The sequence below is a fragment of the Drosophila eugracilis genome, unplaced genomic scaffold (assembly GCF_018153835.1).
Source record: "Drosophila eugracilis isolate 14026-0451.02 unplaced genomic scaffold, ASM1815383v1 contig_367, whole genome shotgun sequence".
Taxonomy (NCBI): Eukaryota; Metazoa; Arthropoda; class Insecta; order Diptera; family Drosophilidae; genus Drosophila; species Drosophila eugracilis.
Genome location: NW_024573224.1, coordinates 4,508,296 through 4,530,388, shown reverse-complemented (window position 1 = coordinate 4,530,388; position 22,093 = coordinate 4,508,296). Strand labels below are relative to the sequence as shown.

The 22,093-nt window shown below is 37.2% G+C and overlaps 2 protein-coding genes across 2 annotated transcripts; both read right to left on the bottom strand.

Moving 5' to 3' along the window:
- Positions 1–393: 393 nt before the first annotated feature.
- On the bottom strand, positions 394–18,960 carry LOC108113637 (DNA (cytosine-5)-methyltransferase 1). The gene is made up of 3 exons (XM_017224306.2): positions 18,500–18,960; positions 8,029–8,272; positions 394–2,025 (listed from the first exon to the last, which is right to left on the bottom strand). Exons 2-3 carry the CDS (start codon positions 8,207–8,209, stop codon positions 1,412–1,414), a joined length of 795 nt encoding a protein of 264 aa, XP_017079795.2. The 5' UTR covers positions 8,210–8,272; positions 18,500–18,960; the 3' UTR covers positions 394–1,411.
- LOC108113635 lies at positions 3,321–4,478 on the bottom strand. The gene has a single exon (XM_017224305.2). It carries the CDS (start codon positions 4,419–4,421, stop codon positions 3,411–3,413), a length of 1,011 nt encoding a protein of 336 aa, XP_017079794.1. The 5' UTR covers positions 4,422–4,478; the 3' UTR covers positions 3,321–3,410.
- Positions 18,961–22,093: the final 3,133 nt, after the last annotated feature.

Sequence of the window (22,093 nt, the reverse complement as noted above, 5' to 3'; positions counted from 1 at the left end):
ATCAGCGGAGGGAGTTCTGAAAATGTTTAATCAAAAATCAAGTTTAAAACAAATATGTTTCCTAACAGGAAAGAATGCTGAAGAATATTATTTTTAGCGTTAATAATTTGATATCATTACCAATTAGTTCTTTTTTATGGTACAACAACATATGTTTTTCTACACAAAAACCCTACTCTTTCTTAACGTTTTCCAGAACAGCCATGCCTGCGTGACCGATTCGATGACAGACTCCATGTCAAATCTGTGCAAGCCGAGACGGTCTTTGAACGCTTTGATTGGGTGTTATTGACACGGCCAAAGTACACACTTAGCCATGACTTGTTTACTTATTTACGGGTTGCCCGCAAGTCAAGAAACCCCAAAGATGAAATAAGTACAAAGTTCGGAGTATGTTTAATTTGTCACTAATTTTATTGATGAAATCTTTTGTGGGTGAGTTTGGATGATTTTGATATAATTTTAAGTATGCGAAGAATGCCAGTTAAGTTGAGTTGATTAAACGTTTTAGAATTGGAAAGATTTGCTTTTAGGATAGCTTGTATTTTGGTTTTCCTTTGATTTGCGTTGCTTTCTAGCATTTTGATAGTTTCCGTTTATATATATTCTTAGGCATAGTCATTGAAATATATATATATCGGTTAAGTGTACTAATACCGAAAATCATTTACGTATTTTTTTTGTTTAAACCAATTGCTTTGCATGTCAATCAATTTTCACTAAGACTATTTGTTGTAAAAAGCGAAAAGCGTCGTAGGGTTCCATTGATTATGCCTGGTTTTTCTTCTAGATATATGTATTAGGTAGATTTATTATAAATTAATTCTTGAGTGTAGAAACTGTAAAACATAAAATGTACTTAACGACTACAGATACACTTTTGGACTTTTTGGATTCATATAAATATTTTCATTTTTGTAAATGTTAGCATAGCGATGTTGTATATATTTAAATTGTTAAACTTTGATGCATTTTTTTGTAAATTTAATCAGTACGAATTCTTTGAAACTAAGCCGCCTTAAAATGGAGTTTCTGGACGTGAAAACGGAATAAATAATTATAGAATATTAATAGGGTTTTTAAATAGTTTATCCTTTAACAACACAAAAATTAAGGCCTGAAATAATTTTAAATATTTTTGTTTTCTTGGTATTCCGCTTTTACAAGTATTTTCCATGTATGTATGAGCTTTACATACGCAGCCTAAAAGTAGGCAATATAATTGTATGAGCCTTTTTCAATGTTGCTGCAACATGTTGCCAAGTTTAGCTTTGGAATTTTAATTTAAATAAATAAATAAAATGTAATTCGCTCAGCTTTTGTATTAAGTTTCTTGAAATTTAACTCTTTAACGTCCAGAAAAGGGGCTTAAATGTTTCGATATTTCCAGATCAAAAAGAAAACCACCGTTTTAGTGGCGCAGCAGCATGTTGCTGACCTTCGGCTCTGATTTGGTCGAGATTTTCTCCCGAAATTGGCGATTTTCCGGATTGGCCAGCACCGAGGCAATGAACTCCGAGGTCTCTAGCTGCAATTGAGCCAATCGCTTTTGCAGCAGCTTATTGCGTTGCACCAGCTTGATGGTCTTGATGGCAATGGACAGCAGACCTTCGCTATTCTGGTTATACAGGTTCTGCTCCTTAATCGGATCCTGACTGTACTCATACCCACTGTCGCCATCGTCGTCGTCCTCCATCTGGAGTGGCACCTCCCGATCACAGATTTTGACCTTTGCCGATCGGTTGTGTTTGCTATTATAGCCACTAGCCGTCGTCGGCTGTAATACTGTCTTGATGTTGTTGTCGCTGCTGGAATGTGGCTGTTGTTGCAGAACTTGGATCCTGGCGTCCGAATAGCTGTCCTCGTCCAGCTGCATCCGCTGCTCGGTGTCCATCTCCACCTCCGTTTCCACGCCGCTGCTCGTGTCCGTGGAGAAGGACGTCACGCGTGCCAGGATGTGCGGCATCCTTCGTTGCAATCTTACAGGTCGACGGCGACTCGTCGAGTTCATTGAACCTTTGGCCACTGTAAATTGAAAAAAAGAGAGCAAAAACAAAGAAAAAGTTTAGTAAGAGAACAAAGGAAAAGCTGGAAGGTTCTACTGTGAGCTAAAGTTTGTTTAATTTTATTTAAATTTTACTATGTAACTGGACAGCATTCTAAAGTTTAATCAGTTTACATTATATATAAAAATAAGCTAATGAAGTCATAACTAAGTTATTATAAGAATCATATTTAGCAAACCGACCCAGTAAATAAACAATGTGTAATTAAATACCAGATACATTGTGATACATTGTATATGAATAATAAAAAGTAAGCAAATTAAAGCGATTGAAAACCCATTAATGGATTACAAAATGAGGTCTAAAATTAAACTCATTTCCTGAACTATATAAAAAAAAAAAAACTCAGCAGTTTGCCAGAGCCCACGGTGCAGCTGAGTGGTCAAGTGTTCAGCTTATCACTGGGTTGTCAACCGATGTCTCAATCTATAGCCTATGCTATGGTTTGTGTGTGTGTGTGGGGGGGAAAGTGGCTGTGTGTGGGTTTCTGGTATGTAAATGTGGGCATCGCGTGTGGTCAAAAAACGTGACCAGCACCAGGGTTAAGCGTTCCGGCGACAACAACGCGTTTCGCATCAATTCGCAGTCGCAACGCTTTTGCAACGCTCATTTGCAATCATCAGCTGTTGGAAGTCACGAAAACTAAAACACAGCAAAAAAAACTTAAAGCTAAATGGGTCGTGAAATATTTTTTAATATTTTACATGTGATTAAGGATTACATTTACACATTTAAAAACCAAAAATGTTGTGATATTTAAATAATCAATTAATAAATAAAGGAAATGGCTCTCTCAGTAAAAAACTTATATCTGTATACAAAGTGTATACTGCCTTGAAGCTTTTTCTAGCCTTCGGCTTGTTTTTCCGAGTGCACCCATATATATATACAAGCTCACATTTCCCCTACGAAACGATTTGGAATCGAGTGTGTCTATGGTCAGGGTCATGACGCGTCGCCTGGAAGTTAACGCTGCACATGGCACTGCACACAGTGGAATCGCTCGGTTTGGAATGGAACTGTTTCGCCAGTTGGGCAAATAGAGCTTACGCGATACCGCTGCCCCAACCCAAGTGCAGCGAAACGTGAGAGTGGCTCCCAGAAGGCGACAAGCCCATTGATGACGTTCTCAAGGAAGTGGCATGGAAAATGAGAGGGAAAGTGACGTAGGAATTATGACAAAGCCAGTGGAGATTTCCTTGGGGAATAAATGAGAAAATTATTCTATTTCAGTAATTAAAAAGATTATTTTTTTGTTCAACAACATTTATTATTGAGCTCCCAGCGTTAGTCATCTTTTGATAATGCTTTGCTACTTTTCTTCCTTTTTTAGTTCAGTAAAATTTATTCATCACCCCTTTGTAGATTATCTAAAGAATCACGAAACTTATTACACAAACTAGATGCCACGGTTAAAGATTCCAAAAATTCGATTAGACTTTCCTTCCTATTCACGCTTTTAGATCCAAATATAGACATATTACGGTCTAGTTCCTGGAGGATATCCCTCATGAATTGCAAAAGATCGATTGACTCTTCAGATAACTCGAATATGTCGTGTTTTAGGCGACTTTTCCTTAGATAGGCATCGTTCAATTTTTCAAATCTATCGGCATGAACTCTGACAGTTTTGATTCCCTCGCGTTTGGACATCTTCGCTTGGCTTAGGTAGGTGAATCTATCATGGCACACCTGTATCTCCTTGGCCACTTCATCAGCCCAGGCAAGTTCGTCCTTGGTTTTTGAGATCAGTTCCTTAATATTGACCCTCATGCAGCGGGTATTTCGATACATTTTTGTAATGACTTCTTTGAGCTTTCGATATCTGCAGATCAGTTCGTCTATTTCACATTGCAGGCGATGGTGGGCTTGAAGAAGGCTTCTCGCTTTCAGTAATTCCTCATCTTTCAGTGGCTGCCATTTGGTTAAAGTCTGCTCCTTGATTTTAAAGTCATTTTCCTTTTCTTGATTTTCAATCTCTTTGCATTGCATTTGAGCCTTGGTTAGGGTTTCTACATAAGGTTCTTCCGATTTTTCACTGATCATTTCGCTACTTTCCTTAACTTGACGTCTCCTAATGGCTATCTGCATGACCTCAATCTGTCGAATCAGGCAATCAATATCGTGACCGAGCTTCATGGCCCGATCTATATCGTCTGTTGACAGCTCAGAATGATCCAGAATTTCCATTTCCTCTTCTCCCATAGAAGAAAAGCTGACCGGCTCATCGACATCGAAGATCTCTTTAACGCTTTTATCGCATTTTGAAGTCCGGGATATGGGATCAATCTCGTTCAACAGCCGCTTGTTGCACTCGGGCATGTTACCCAAACTTTCTATTGATTCTGAATCCATGATTGGGTAAGAACTTTGTTTCTGTGTTTTTGTGTAAGTGTAAGTAACTTTAAAGTGTATATAATGTTTTACATTAAAAAAATACCTACTCAGGTTGAAATGGAAAGTGCAAAAAAATAAAAACGGGTATCCTTTGAAAGTTTGAAATAATTTTTTAAAGAAAATTAATGAATGTAAATTTTGTAAAAATTAGAACCGAATTAAAAAACTTTTTGGAAAACGTTATACTATAACCGTTCAAAAATTTTATTATTTTTGGAGGTAAGTGCTTCTTCAAATGTTCTTTCATCTTACACAAAAGTTATATAAAGTAAATTCTTGAACTTAATACTATATAACCTGTGTTCCAACATTGTCCCCCTATGTATCATTATTCAATCTATATAAAATATGTTTCCACACGCTTTATTTTCCTTGTAAGAACAAAGCACATGCCTTTGCCTGCGCTTATCTAACTCGGTGACTGTTGTTTTGTTTCGGAATTGCATTTCGCAATTGCCACACAGAGGCAAAAATTCCATTCGCGAGTTATCAAACCAAAAACTTGTACACGAATCTTAAAAATAACTTCCCTCTAAGGAGTTTTAACTTCTTTTTATAATACATTTCTTGCTGGCATTCCAAAGTTTATTTTTAGCAGGTTAGCTATTTGTAGGTTACAAAGTAAATAATCTGAAATACCATAAGCTTTAGTAATTAACTTAACAAGTTCAGGCCACTTTTCCTTTATAACTCTTTTGGCTCTTTCATATATATATATATATATCTAAAAAGAATCCAAAAAGTACTTGAATTTTCTCGAAGTGCTCTTGTAAATTAAGATGATTCTTTACGCTGGCCTGTTTTTGGCTTCGTCATCGCTGTGTGATTGCACGTGCCTCGTTTCGTTGTCGGTGAATTAGTCACCGGTGATGCTTGAAAATAAAAAATTTTTTAATACCTTAAGTGAAGGCAGAGGGCGAGGGCATTGGCCAACATTCCAACCCCCCTCGACCACGCCCATTTCGAAAAGGAAGACCACCTTCCCAGAGAAAGCAGAGAAGGTTAGGCAGGGCGGTGTAAATCGTCAAGAGGCTTGCACGTGGCCTCGTCACACCCATTTTTATTTTAGACGTGTGTCGGTGTATTTCATTCGGTTTATTTTTATGTGTTGCTGCAAATTAGCAGGCAGCAACGAGCACAAATAAAAAGGCTACAACGTCGGCATTGGCAACAACAACAGCGGAGCTTTCAATGAATTCACATTGAAAATGGCACCAATAAAGTCAGCAGCAGCAGAAGCAAAAAAAAAAAAAGAGGCGAAAAAAAACAGCAAACTTGGCTAAAAGCAAGCGGAGCAAATGTGCAAAACATGTAAATAAAGCCCTGGCAAAAGTGGCACAGCAGCAGAAACAACAACAGCCCTGGAGGTTATGACACACACTTATGTGGAAGCCCCCTTTCTGGCCGACGCCCCTGGCTTCGTGTGCTTGTGAAATATTTCTTGGAAAAAATCTAGGTAAATATTCGTGCAATTTCACTTGGCTAATGAGTAATCATTGGCCATCATTTGCCAGGGCTGTGTGAATTTTTCTACAAAAATTACTCTTTAAGAACTTAAGGCTATAAAATTATGACATAATTAATTAATCGGATTTAGTTAGTCGTTTTTAAGTTCTGCCTTGTTGGAAGGCTACTTGGACTATCTACTTTAAGAGGAAGTGGTATGGTCGTTAAGCATTTGGTATTAGCTCCTAATATTCAATAATTCAACCTTGAATACAGAAATTGTAGGAATTAAAAAACAACTTCAGCGAGGTATTACATTTCATTTTCGGACCATTATTGACTTACTTATGAGGAAAATACTGTAATTTTGAGAAAACAAGTGAGGAAAACCAAAACTTGCATTTTTCATTTTTTTCCAAAACAAGACGTACAGCTAAAAGAACATCAGTTTTGTGAAGCTTACGAGCAGTACTTATAACCCTATAAATTTGAGGCTGATAGGATGAAATCCATTTTTTGTAAATTTTTGCATTTTTGATAAGGGGTACCATCATCAATTTTTGCAAAAAATGGCCAAAATTTTACTTTTCCTGTTTTGAATCTGCAGGCCTAAAATCTACATAGAATCAAATTAGAAACTCAACGAGCTATGCCATTCCATATTTGGACCTGTTTTGGCTTAGTTATGAGGGAAATACTTCAGCTTATGAGGGGAAATTGGGACCATCCAAATTTGATATTTTAATAAGGGGTCACATCATCAAAATTTGCAAAAAAATGGCAAAAATTTCACAATTTAAACTGTGAACGCAGTTCGATTATGAATTGGAAAACAAGCTCAACGAGGTATTCCAATTTGTATTCGGACCATTATTGACTAAGCTATGAGAAAAAAAGTTTCAATTTGGGGAAAAATCGGGAAAAAACAATTAATTTCTTTTTTTGGGTAGAAACGGGGTAGACCTAGTTTCTTAATTTTGATAAGGGATTTCATCAAAAATTTTCTAGAAAAATTATTCTATAGTATGAATGCCAATATAATAGAAATTTAATTAACAGATTAATTTAACGAGTTACAGCATTCCATACTTTTACCATTATCTGGATCTGGATAAAAATAAAATATTCGAAAGAAAATGCATAATCCTGCTAAAAATAAGAATGATATATCAAATTTCTGATGAGATTAAACAGCTTAATATTGAGCAGAAGAGAATAATGGCAGTATTAATACTGAGCACCCTGACTATTGTTATAAATGGGAAACAGAGCTCAAACTGAGCCCATATCCATTTCGATAGCAGTCATGCGGCATTAGATCGCTTATATAAATGTGTCAGCCAGATTTGCGAGCCGAGACTGTCTTACCCAACAGGCAACGCAGGCGGAAGAGCAGAGCAGCTGGAGCCAATTGCTGACGCAAATTGTTGTGGCATAACCCGAAACTCGCGTGCCATCCATTTGGGGCAACATCGGCAGCATTAGCAGCAATAAAACACCGGAGGCCAACACGTGAAGAACCCAATGTGAACCCATTGCCCAAGGCACGTGCATTCGAGCATTCGAGTTCTCTCTAGCTGAGCCCCACACATATATGTATATATCTATCTATATATATATATATATATGTTATGGCAATGAGGAAGTGGCAAACGGGGACAGAGCTCAGAGAACACAGAGGTGGGTGGCCGAGTTTACATAAATTAATTAAACATGACCGAGTAACGTGAGCAACTGCCAACTGGCAACTGGAAACCGGACTAGTAGCAATCGTTGTAGCACCGACATCAGCAAATCAGCAGGGGATTCTGACAATAAGGGGTATCAAAAATAAGGAAAAGCAAAAAATAACAGACAACGCGAAGATTGCAATGAATATGTAAGACAATGTTACGTATACGCCGCGTGTGCCCACCACTGTTCAATGGCACTGAGCCAAATTAGTTTTAAGTTTTCATTATAAATATTTATGAAATATGTGTCTTAAGACTTATGATATTAAAAAAATATATATTAAAATTTTCTTAATAATTTCCCAATTTAATTTCTTAAAGACGTAAACTTTCCTCTTATAATTTCTCTAAGTGCATTTGACTGCGCATTGCCAACGTTTACTCACCATAGTTAAGCACCGAGCTAGCTTGTGTGGCGGCAGCTGCAGCTGTGGATCCCGCGGTCGAGGACGAGGATGATGCGGTGGATGCGGTTGACGATGAGGATGAAATGGCGGCTGTGGCCACGCCATGATGTCGCCGCGTTTCGCGCAGCTGCTTCTTCTCCGAGCATATGGTGGGCGCCATCTTCTTAGTGTGTCTTGGTTTATTTCTTCTCTTAAATTTGTTTCTTGGCAGCTTGTATTCACACTGAAAGCAAATGTAAATAAAAACACAAATTAATTATCCGCCACAATGATTAATTGATAAATCGTTTTTAGTGCATAATTAAGCTGCCGAAATGCACGCGCCGAAACAGTAAACAGAATAAAATTAAATAATCGAAGGCAAAGAAAACGATTTCTTTCGAGTTCGTTAGCTTTAAGAAATTTCATATATTATCCACCACTTGCAGGGTTTCTCTTGCAGAATTCTGAATACTTTTTGTGGGTATTCAGCAAAGGCAGGATATGACGGGGTCATAAAATTTGTTTTTATTTTTGGTGGCGATAAAAAATGGAACCGGAAGTTTCGCTAGCATCATAATATTCCCATTTAATGGGCACAGACGAAATTCCAAGAGATAAGAAGGGCAAAGTCCTAGCCTTAGAAAATTCTTTATAGTTATTAAGCTTTTAAACTAATTTGGGGGAATTTTTTAGAATGTGAAGACTAAATAAATTTAAATCCTAACAATTGTTTATTGAGCCCAGCAAAATCTCTTTAAACCAATAATCATTATCCTCCAGATCAGGCGTACTTAATCATTATAACTACATTAATCACTCCAGTCTAATATTAAAAGCCTGGCCTGCTAAATTCCAAAGTTCAGTCCCAAGACCAAGTCGTCGTCGTTTCCAATCTCCAAGTTTACATTTTGGAGCAGCCTTGACTTTGAAATGGAATTCATGATGACGCTCCCAGACAGCCGAAGCTCATTAGGTGGCCTCCGGAATCCTGGCTAACGACCAACCATCGGCAAAGGTAAACAAACTTGCTTAAAGTGAGTTTTGCGGAGGTGGCCGGAATATTGATGGCAAACTGCTCAAGTGTTTCGGCTGTCAGGAGATGAGAGATGAAAGGAGATGAGTGGAGATGAGCCCCGCCTGTCGGCAGTCAAATTCAAATTGAAAAACCTCCCCCCGAAACAACGACCGGCTGTTCGGCGGCACGTGTATCTCTTGAGTGTAATTACATTTGGTAAAAGCGCTCGCGACGATGATGAAATGTTTGCGGCCCTTGACGGCATTTTACCGACCTGTCCCCCGAATCCCATTTTGGCCCTGGCCGCAATATTTAAAATACTTGTGGGCGGTTAAGACGCTTTTCGGGCTTTCAGGCCCCCTTACTTCCTCAATCTGTCGGTTTCAGGTCGATGTCAATGCGCCAATATGCGCTGAAATTACTTTTCATTATTTATGCCTTATCCGTCATCCGATAGTTAAGGCCTCAGAAGGCTGATTCGAGATGAGGCGATAGCTTAGGGCACTGAGAAAAATTAGGGACATTGAAGGAAAGAACTGCTGCCCTGAATTAGGAAATTATTTCTTTGAAATTGTAAGTCTAATGTTATTATTTTCTACTTCTCTTTATTGATTAATAACTTATTTTTAACTACCAGTTTTTCAATATAAATACATTGCTTAGCTACAAACTTTTCATTGGCTTCCCATGGCCAATATATTTCCTCTGTGCACCCATTGCGCCCATTTGTCCCTTAAGCGGAGACCGGGAAATGTCTGTAACAAAAGACCGAAATGTGCGTAGCAAATACTAAGCCTCAACGAATTGCCCCAGTGGCAAATTTAATGCGGCGCGTGCGGGCCTAAAGCGAAAATTGAGGATGAGCATTTGGATTGGGGAAGAGAGAGGAATGACAAAAGAACGTCTTCCTAGGGAAAAGCTATGATCCAAGAAAATGTACATGGCTTTAAGCGTTGAGAAGATTTAAGGCTCAAACTGGGAGATTGGGCAGCAATTTGAGACACGTTTCACTACAGACACCTGTAGCTCTGCCACCTGCAAGTTTTCGAGGTCAAGTCAATCAAGCAACTTTGATGAGATTTCCTGCTGCGTGCCTACAAATTAGCCAATAATTGTTCAACATGACACGCCACAGAAACAAAAAACCCCAGAAAAAAAAATACGAAAAACAAAACACACGCACTGTTGTCAGCTGTCAAAGCAAGAAGTAAAAACAAAACAAAAAGGAATCTGCTTATTTCGATGACTTTTCACACGCCACCAGAACGGAAAGGAAATTTGATTTTCTCTTTTGGATGGTTATCTCTTTTTTTGGGGAATTTTTCTGGGCATTGTTGAGGCAGACTGTTGTGACCGCCGGCTACATCAGAGAGACAAGAACAAGACCCAGCCGAATATTGTCAACGTGTATCCAACAGCAAAAAATTTAGGGTTCAGGGAACTTGCTTTTAATATTTTACAGGAACGTGTGTGTCCGCCCGTCTGCAAAGGCGTTGCCATTCTGAAATTTATTTGTCATGCGTAACGCTAAACGCTGCGGGCCCAACAAAGCCCTCATTGTTCATATGAGAAGCAGAACACTCTCAGACATTGGAAAAGACAGGGGTAACTACACAAGAAAAAAACTTTATAAAACTTTTATAGCTTTACAAAAGAAAAGTAACAAGCATAGCTAAGAACTAACCATAACACTTTCCATTCTTAGACCCATCAATAGTTTGGCATCTTCAAAAATAGTTGAGACAAATAAGGAACTACTGTTTTTTCTCTGTGCATAACAACATACAAACAGCAATATATCCAACAGTTATAGCCAACTTGTTCGTCTTCTGTGTGTGTTTCTGCCCAGAAAGCGTTTTAAATTGCACTTGGGTCTCGTTTTTCTAAATGTTTACTTTCATCATCTTTCAGCATTCTGCATTAGCCAAAAGTCTGCTTGAAATATTCATAAGCTAAATGATTTGGCTTTTCTTAACTCGGAAAGTGCCCAAAAGCATCCTCAAAACTCGTGTGATTACAGGTAATAATATGCGCTGTCCTTCGGGACGTATACTTAATATTTAGCTTATGCCCATGCCAATGGCTTGTATTAAATTTCGCTTTCCTTTCTAATTACAGTCACGCCCGTGGCCTTCATGTCGGTCTAATCTTTATGGGGAATTCCATTCATTTTTTGACCTTATCTCACAATTTTACACGCGCCGCACATTTTAAAGACGCCGCCAGCGTACAGAAATCTCATCTATATACACGAATAAAACTTTCCGCAGCATGTTTACTTTATGACTGTTTCTTACATTCATTGTTTACACGGACAATGTTTGCCTGAGATTTTTGTGTTTATTAGCAAAAACTATTCACTATTTTGCAAAGGGGAGCAGCGATTTTCAGAAATTCAAAAAGAAGTTAACTTGAAAATTAATAAAATATTTCTTAGTTTAAAAAAAATGAGAATGAAAATTATTCTTAGTTTCTTATAACAAAAAAGTGAGCTAAACAGTTTACTAAATACTCAGGGTATTTTCCCCATCAGTAATTTAGTTATTATTTGCACTGCAAACGCGCTCATGTTACCCCTATGGGCGAGCCATCAAAGTGCTAATTGTCTTTCTTATCTCAGCACATGCGCCTAAAAGTCAGACAGCAACAGCAATGACACCAAAAACTAAACAAACTAAAGACCAACCGAAATGGCAATCAAAATGCGTCATAATTGTGTTTAGATACGGTTTGGAGTTGAATGAAAAACGTGCCAAAAGTGGGTTTGCCACCTTTACCCAGACTCTTTCTACCTTGCCTACATGGGGGTCTTGTTTATAAACTCAAATTAGTATTCCCAATAAATAGATGATGAAATTTTGGTAACCCAATTGTTGCCAACGAAAATGGCGATAAAAAACCGACGATGGCCAACAATTAAATGAGCCACACGTGTGCCAAATTATGACTTCTCGATAAGAGGAATTCAATAAAAAAAACGACAGAAATGACAGACATAAAACATCGACCCGGAACCACAGACACTGTCTGGCTACCATTGGCAATCGCAAGTTGATTTCTAACCAAGACAAGTAAATAATCTTTCCCGAATCTTTAGCTAATCCCACAGTATTAATTCTAAGAAGCATCCATCAGAAGTCGATCCATGTACGAGTACATATATATTTGCACATAACAGGATAGTGATGAAATCGTTGAGGAATTTTAAATCAATTCTCTAGACGTAAAATCAGAAATTGTAAAGCAAACAAAAGACTTTCTATAATTATAATGTATTCAATGAGGAATCGCTTTAATTTTAGTAAAGTATATATAAATTTGTGCAAAAACAAACTCCTTTTTCGAATTATAGCGATCCGGTTATATCAATCAAATTCGTAATAAAAATTGATCTCATTTGGAAACTTTTTAAGAGAAGACAAGACACTAATTCTTTTGTTTTCTGTTCCGCTTTTCAGCTAGACTTAAATGAATCAACAATCTAATTAGCTAAACGACTGAATGCCTAAAGCATTAATAAAATTTTTAATTGTTAAGCCCACAAGGCGAAACCAGATCCCCCGACAACATAAAACAACGAATGTGATTGATACAGGTCGTGCGTCACAAATTTATAGACCGCCATGGATTTCTTTGCATATTGAAAACCTGGGATAAAGTTTCAAAATTCAGTTGTCTGTCGGTATATCTCCTTTTTTATTGTTCACCTTTTTATTGGCTTCTATTGTGTTGGCTAATTGGATCGTGGGTAGAGTAGAAAGACAAAGTCTACACTTCGATTTTGCATGGATTTTATGATCGCGAACATAAATTTTGACTTTCAAGAGTGTTTGAGTGTTTGACATTTTGTCAGCAATAATTCTGTTTGGCTCGTTTCATTGGCACGTCATAAAAATGTTAAGCGCAACAATTAACATTAATTAATGACTTTTGCCGGCACGTGTTCCTCGTTTCGCCAGGCAACAGTGCGTATACTTAACGGCGCCAAGCTAAGCGCAATTCAAATCAATTTTTTTTTGGATTATTAATCAAAATCTGGATATTTCGCATATTTTTTAAGGTATTTATCTTACTAAAGCAACATTTTATGCTAAGTCAGCTTCTTTTCAATGATATATTTAGCAAGCTCAATTAACTTTATTAATCACAAATCGCTTTTTGCAGCTAAGCCAAAACAATTATCGGGGATTTCTGTATTTCTGGCTACAAAAAAACCAATTATATATTATTCTTATATTGTTAGCAATAAACCATTATCGGTTATTAACCGCAGAAAGAGTCTGATAATAAATTACTCGGAATAAGCGTACGATAATATGAGCATTTTGTTATCAAATATCCCAAAATCTGTTGGTAATTTATCAAACGGCATGAGGTAATTCCAAGATATTATCTAACTGGTTGGCTGGCCAAGTACTTTACCTTTTTGGCAATAAATGTTTAAGCAGTGTCAGAAAATGGAGCAAAAAATACTGTTTAAAAACAAGATAAAATATTATAAAAGATATTCATTTTATGGGTAGGTCAAGGTCTCATTGGTAGGAGTTTATGATGTAGATAACAGTTGATTGAGCCATAAACCCAAATTTTTTCCCTTTAGAAATGAGCTGCGATTAATATTTCCTAGAAACTTGAATCGCACCAGCAAAACATTATGATTAAAATAATACGAACACAATGAAGAATTGACCGCTCCTGGCTGCTTATAATATGGACTTTAAGCTTGCCTGACCAGTGACTCAGTCAAAAAGCAACTCTTTTTGAAGACCACCGACCAAAGTGACCCCAAGCTTGGCTTTTTTAATCAAAAGACCGGACAAAACAGTTCACTGACAGTAAAGCAGTCGACCGAGGGGCATCCCCAGGAAAACAAAAAAAAAAGCAAATAAAGGAAAAACCAGAAGCGGCGCGTGTTGGCCAATTCCGAACCCCGAACCTTCTGCCCCGCCTTTGTTTAATTTATGTTTGCCTAGTCTGTGTCTTAACGCTTTGAATGGCAGTGAAATATAATTCGCTAATGTGGTCATAAAACGAGCGAGAAATATACAGCGAAACGGGAGACCGAAAGACAATAGATGTGCCTGTTCACATTGAGCGCATATTGCTTGTCTTAGCCGCACGTGTGGCTCATTTATTGAATATATAGTATATATCTATATATACTTATATATTATATATTGGGTATATGATGAGGGTCGGTTTACTTTTCCTGAAACGAGCATTTCCTCATACAAATAATAGCGCGTGCACTCATTTATGGTTACATTTGTATTTATTAAGGCGTCGTGTGTCTCTCGTTATTGGGCCAGCAATTAGCTATATGGCTCGGTAACGAACCAAATGTTTGCCGGCGAGTTGGCCAAGTGCAAACAGCTGGCGTGGGACAGTTCAAGAGGCCACTTCAATGGTAAGCTACCACACAAAAGTAATATACAAAAATTACTATATAAGGTTATATAGAAGATTATATACCCTTACTAACGCATCAAACTAGTTTTAAAATATAAATAAACAAGTCTAGAAAATGCTAAGTTTTCTAGTTAAGCTATTTGCACTTTAATTCATAAGATGAACCTTTTCTTTTAATATTTTTTTACTAGTAAAAATGTTAAGTTTCATTTGAATTAATCGGAATACAATCTCCTTCTAATAATCATACTGTTAGATACTTCGTGTGAAACTCAATTCATCACTCTAACCCTCTAAACCCTATCCAGGGTTCAATTTACCTGTCTGTCATTTTAATAACTTAACAGCAAAAATACTATCGTTATGTCACCTTACTGGGAAATTCCGTTGCTAACCAAATAAATATGTAAACATTGCGTATACGTCATGTTGTGTCCACAATATAAAATCCTCGTACTAAGTCAAATGAGCTTGGGTGTGTGTGTGTTGTACTTTCCTATGCGCCACAGAATCCCCAAGAAAGCAGTTCGCTCTATAAATAAACATTAAGATCCGCACCGGAAACAGTTAATTTATGCGGTGGGATTTGAATAAATCTCAATGGATCCCACAGTGTGATCCCCTTAATAAGCCATTAGCCGAATTAATTATACTATAGGAAATTAGGCAATTTTTTATTGCTATATCTGCGTCTCGTGTTTCACATTTGGCATTCATGGGCCCCCACAGAAGCCGTTAGTGTTTTCAGATGTTACACTTTAAAATAATGACCCCCTCACACACAGACACTGAGCCACACACACACACACACAGTTGCAAATTGCCGCACACGTGCGACCAAAAAAAAACCCAGACAGATGCCAAACGACATGACCAAAAAGCCAAGCGAAAAAAAGAGAATTAATTTTGTAGTTGCTGCATAAATTAAAACCAAAAAATAAAAACACACAAAAACAAAGAAGACTTTGTCATTCAATCGCAGTCGACGGCGACAGAAACGCTGGCTGCGGTAGCCCACTTGGCGATAATTTCACAGACACGAGCCCCACTAGACAAGTGAAAAAAAAACCAACAGAAAGCAATAAACTTGTGATCCACACGGATAAAAATTGGAATATTCCCATATTGATAATTACCATATTTTCATATGCCTTACGGTTTTATCTAATGATAAAAAATATCTAAAATAATAACTGTATTTTCATATAATTATCTAACGTTGAAACATATATATTAACTTAATAATTGCAATCATCAGTTTCGGACCTATTATCAAAAATTATATTGTGGAGAAAATAAAGTTGTGTTTAGAACATTTTTAAATTGGTGAGAAATTTATTAAGATTTTTAGGTTTTATATTATAATAAATTAAATTAAATTAAATTGGAATTATTAATAAGTACTAACGCAATATTAAATTCTTTAAAATACAAGTTTTAATTTTTTTAAATGGAAAAATAAATAAGAAGATGATAAAAACTTTTCTTATAGAAATTTTATTTCTTTAGTTTTATTTTGGGTAACATTAATATTTCTTTATAATAACAATCAAAACCCATTTTAAACTTCTCTTTCTCTTATGTACAGCACATTTTCTCTCACTGCATTTAGACTAGGCTACGGGAGAGTGATAGAAGCCGCTCTCCCGTTAATGTAAAACACAAGCCACGAGAGAACCGCACAAAAACAATGGACAAACACAAACACAAAGACAAACACACTCACACAGACACACATGCACCACACAGGCAAGCAAAGGAAAGCTCACACGCCGTTAATGAACTTTTATGCTATATCACTATCTCTCTCCTACCCATACGCCCAGTGGCCTAGAGAAAACGCTGGAGTGTGTGTTGCTCTTGTTCTTCTTCTTCTTTTTTATTTGCTGCTATTATTTATTATTTTTTTGTATACTTTTTTTTATTGAATTAACGACGCACGTGTTGCGCCGTCCAAGCTGCGCGCGCTCTCTTTTCTCCGCATTTGAGGCCAAAGCCGACGATCCACATATCAGCTATATGCTTATGTATGTGTGTGTGTGTGTGGCTCCGCTCTGACCGTGTTGTTGTTTGTTTATATTTATATATCGGATGAGGCTCATATTTTTTTCCAATTCTTTTTACTGCTTTGTTTGTTGTTGTAATGCGGAACGCGCGCGTTCGAGCAAAATTGATAAATCTACGATTATGGGCGTCATGGGGTGTCATGAATGGAGCGGCCCCCCGAAAAAACACGCGCAAGAGTTACCTATCACAGATATAGATAAAAAGATATAGATATGGTCAGGGTACCTGTCTAATGTCCACCTATGTATGCCCATGGCAACTTCCTGTTAGATTAAGAACTTAATTTTATGGAAACATTGAACTGATGACTAAACTCTTAAATTTTCGTAGATGTACTTATTTATAAATTACCAAAGAAAGTTGGAATTAAAATTTAAAAAAAGGTTAATACTTGAAGTTTTTAAGTTTCCTTTAAAGAATACAGATCTTAAAATACATTTTTGTTATACTATTTGTAAGGAAAAGACCGTGTAAAGGATAAAGCTCAAAATACACAAAGTTAGATATCTATAAAAGAGCTAATCAGATTCAACATGTAATCCCACCAAGTCAGACATTTTACACAAAAATATAAAAATAACTCACTTAAAAGTCGCCTTTAAAGATTATTTATCTAATTTTGCAGTCATTTACATGGAACTCTTCTTGGAGGACAGCTCCCTATTCAGGGGAATGTTTTGTCACATCAAAAATCTTAGTTAAACAAATGCATTGCTTTCACAGTGAGTAAAGAAATAAATAAACAAACAGCTGTCAATTGTGGAAGTCACAGCTTGATTCACTTTAGCTGAGCCATCGCTTCTTTTTAGCACGCCGTAAAAAATAAGCAGCTGAAAAACTGGCCCAGAGAAATCCCCTCAATTTCTAAAGACAAAGGTCTATGTTTACTTTTTGTTCATTTTAAGAATTTTTCACACGCATAGACAGCCAGCTTTATGGCTGGAATAAACCCAAAAACCATTTAAGGTAAGGAAGGAAGTACTTTTATAGCTTAGTTCTTGGAAGTTGGCAGCCCAGAAATAAATAAAGGGCTAGCACTCAGACTCTTTAAAGTTTTGTTTTTTTCAGCTTACACTTTCTTATTTGTGGATAAATTGAGTTCGGTTGGAAATGTATGTAAATACTGAAAATCTCAGAGGGCCAAGGAGAAATAAATTATGTTCAGGCCTTATCACATTCCAAACTTTTTGCTCTTTAGTTTTTCCAGTGGGAATTTGGAATTTTGTTAGGGTTTGAGGGTTTATATTTAATAGGAAAATTCTATTTACGAAGTAAGTTGCATTTTGTAATATTTCTATAAAAACAAACTCAAAGATTTAAATAAAAAAAATGATAAATTCCCTAAACTAAAATTTTATTCTAAAAATGGTTTATTTCTCCTTTGTTTCTGTTAGTCTTTCATATTTCTCGCAAAAGTTTATCACATATGTTAGGTATTCTTACAACTTCCTTAAAACTTGTTTCATAATTCCTTAAGTTGTAAAGTCTGAGCTTTAAGAGTTACATTCAGTGAGCTTAAGAAATCAATATTGCGCATACGCCATGTGGCCCCGCTGAAATGCAGTTGCAAGAGTCAACCGAAAAGGCCAAAGGCCGTGGCATGAGTCATGTGATAAGGCCCACGGATCCTGACCTAAATTTGTCCTTCAGAAGGTGAGGCATGAAGCACGAGAAAATCTGGTATTCTCTAGTGAGAAGGGCAAGTGATGAAAAGGCAAGAGGGGGCATGGCATGGGAATACAAATACAAAAAATAACAGAACAGAACAGAACACAGAGAGCAGGAGGACAGCCTCTCTAGTTGGAAGGAGAGCTTTCAGCATCGGAAGTCGGCTGTCAAGTGCAATTTTCTCAGCTTTTTTGTTGTTGTTGTTGCTGTATATTTATTATTATTTCGCGCCGCACGTGTGGCACAGAAATGGTAATGCTAATGCCGGGAGATTTATGGGCAACCTTTTCACGAATCCCAACGACTTACCCAGTCTTTGCAGCAGGAATGATGTTAATGTCGATGCCGTGTTTCTTCCGCTTTAGGTTCCCTTAATTTAATGCACCCTCATTGGGAATAATGAGCATTATCTTCTTGTTTTTTAACTTTATTTTTTATTTTTTGTTGTACTTTATTTGTTTTCACACGCTTTTAACCTATTCTAGGTGAGGGGACGTGTGTGTGCAAATTCGCAGACGCCAATGGCAACACGCGCGCCAAACAAAACTTTCGCTTTCGTTGCGCGTGTGGCCGTCGCACCACCACAATCGCACTCAATCACTCACACACACACACACACTCACACAGTGGCACACACGCGCTGGCAAACAACAAACACGGATATGGCGAATACTCGCGTTTTACGAATGCCACGAAATACGTAAACGCTCGTGTTCAGCGCGAAATGCAAAAGCTTTTCCAGTTTTTCACCCGAGTTGCGAACAGCTCGACCGCCCAAAGCAGAGTGAACGTGGTCCGTCGGACGAGCGACGTTTTAATGGCAGCTCAGCAGCCAGTTGCCGTGCACCAGACAAAAGTGGCAAAATAGGGAGGGGATAAATAAAAACAAATTCATAAAAATACATAAAATTTCCGATTACTTATAGAGGAGGTTTATTTTATCATGAATTCTTAACTTTAAGATAGTATCTTGTTTTAACTTTATGTAAAAATTTTTAAAATCTCTTTTTACCTCTTTTTGGATAATAATATTTAAGGAATTATCTTTAATATGATATTTTAACCCTTAAGCAGTTTAATAATACAATTTTTGACCACTAAAGTATTTCACATCTAACCAGATTAGTCACTAACAAAAGGTTGGACTTTAGACACGCAAATTAATCTATAAACTATTATCGCTGACCTTATCTGCAAATACCGTTTCGTTCAGACGAGTAATTTATTTGCAAATGCTCATGCTCGAGCATCCATCAAAATAAAATTATTTATAGACCCAATGAAAATCGCCTGTTGACACACATTCGCTTAAAAGCCGCCAACGCATCTCAATCAGTTGGAAAAAAAACAGAAAATGTTGCAGCAACATTGTTTAGGCACATGGCCAGAAAATAAGGGGGAACCCCAGTGGTTCGGGTTTGTTTTGGTCGGGCCTTTCTGGTTGCCTAAATCCGTACCCTCGGGCCCTGAACTCACCCCAACCCCACCTCGCACTTTCTTCGCCCCGAATGGAAGGCAATTTTGTCGCACGTGTCGGAAATTTTGTTACGGCCGATTGCTTTTGCTTCCTCTCCTTCTGCAATGCCTCCGTATTTCAATGAGTTGGATTCAAACTGATGGGTTGCTCTATATATACAGAGATACAGGAATTATTCTTAGACTATAACTAATGGGAATTAAAGACAATATTTACTTTTTTATTCAATTTACTAACTAAGGTATTTTAAGGGCTATATAACACATTAAAAATCTGCATGGATTAATTTTTAGTAGAGAAAAGAGTAATGAAAAAATGTGTTAACTGTACTGTATACATTTTCTAGCATTACTTAAAAAAGAGCTGGAACTTAATTAAGTACTTAATTATCTAATTTACTGAAATACTTCTTCAGCAAAAGTCATAACCTATCGAGGCCCCACTGAATAGTTATGTATTTAGTTTTCCCATTCGAATACCCACTGTCTCAGAAGATATATTTTCGCTCGGCCTTTCTCGCCGTTGTCGTAATGAAAAGGCAATTCAATGGCCTTTGGCTTTTGCCGCTGCCTGCGACACTAACGGTAAACGGGGAACGATGGCTGATTTCCTGTTTGGCTTTAATCGTCTGCTGCCGCTGTCGATGTCGCTGCCTCCTCCGCCGACAAAAATGGCATCAAATGCTGAGCAGCAAGCAATAAAAGAGAAATTAGCATAACACATGAGACTGTGGAGGAGGTTCCTCTTTCCGGAACCTCTTTTCCTCTCCCTCCCCCCAACTTTTACCATGTTCTTTATGTGTGATTTTAATGGGCTCGTGGGTGTCTGGGCCAAAGTCGCTTTTCTATTTCAATTGCCGACACGTGTACGCCGCGTAAAACAAAAGCAACACAACCATTATGGCATCACGCACATGTCTGGCCATTTGCATTTCAACCCGCCCACAAAAATTTCCACCACCCACTAGCGCCCTTTTTCTTGTTGGCCAAAGTGTCATTTAATTGCCATAAAGCGAGAAGGCGTGGTCTGGCTTTTGCGTCAATGCAAGAGTTTCGCATAAACAAACTCGTAACATCAGAACTGTCCAGCCCATCAGGCTGGCTATTAAATAAAAGTGCGTAATCAAATCTAATGCCAAATTTAGCCTAAAGCAACACGCCTCGATCACACGGCTGTATTCTACTGATTAGCCAGGGCCCAAAATAACCTGTACCAAAAATAATCTTAACATCCAAAAAACAAGGTCATTTCATCGCCCATTCAAAGTCGAGATTATGCATTTATAATTTTAGAAATGGGCTTTAGACATGGGCTTTATGAATTTTTGGAAGAAATTGTTGGCAATGTATAATTTATGAACTATAAACTCATAAAGATAACAAGGCAAGTGTACTTTAAATGAAGTAATCTTAATATACTCGTACATCAACAGGGAAATCCCCTAAAATTTGGCATGACTTATCTTGACATTTTATACTTCTCCATTCATTATTACCTAATCATTTTTCTACGCATTTTACACATCTCTATACTAATTTCTTTGCACCCACTTCCTTACCACCCTAAAAGCGTCAAACCACAGATTGAAATACAATTCTGTGGTTGATAATCGTAACGTTAACACTTTTTGTTTAGTGTAAACGATCGTACGGGCCAAAAGTAATACGTATTTGTTTTGTTTTCGTCTCGGAATTTCTTAGGAACACAATTACTCGGCGAATAAAAAGCGGTTATCAATTAATACGGCGGTCAGCAGGGAGATTTTTTATTTTTAGGTATATCAGAGAATCGAAAATGCCTTGACCGTGAGAGAGTGTGTGTAGGCTGATTGTGTGTACAAGCGTGTCCCCTGCTTTGGTGTGAGTAACAATAACAATAACAGTAACATGCGCCGACCGCTCGGTACTCATTGTACTCGATTTTTTTCGTACTTTTTGGCCGGCTTTTTTTCCCGGCATGTGTCAGATTTTTATATACTCTTTAAAGAGATACTTTGAGTTTGTTAAAAGAAATTAAAAAAATGAAATTTTATTTTACTTGATAGCTAGAAATATTAATACTGTATGCCAATTGGAAACCTGATAAACATTTTGTATAGCTTTTAAGTTTTCAGTTTTTCTTAAGTAACTTAAAAATTAAAGGCAACTAAAAGTTAAGGAAGCAAGGAAGTTAAGGATACAAAGCATCATGTTAGTTACCTTCAGAATAAAACTCCTAGCAATACTTAATTAATATTTAAAGTTTTTCTCTAAACTTTAAGAGCATTTTTGGTGCAGTTTTTTTTAAACTTTCCTCCTGATTTATTTTCCACTCTCTTGCGACTTTTATAATTATTCTTTTTTCTCCGTAGTTGACTTTTGTTTTCGCCTCACACATGCCCAATGTCAAGGCCTCTTCGACAAAACCGCGAAAAGTCGCCAAAAATA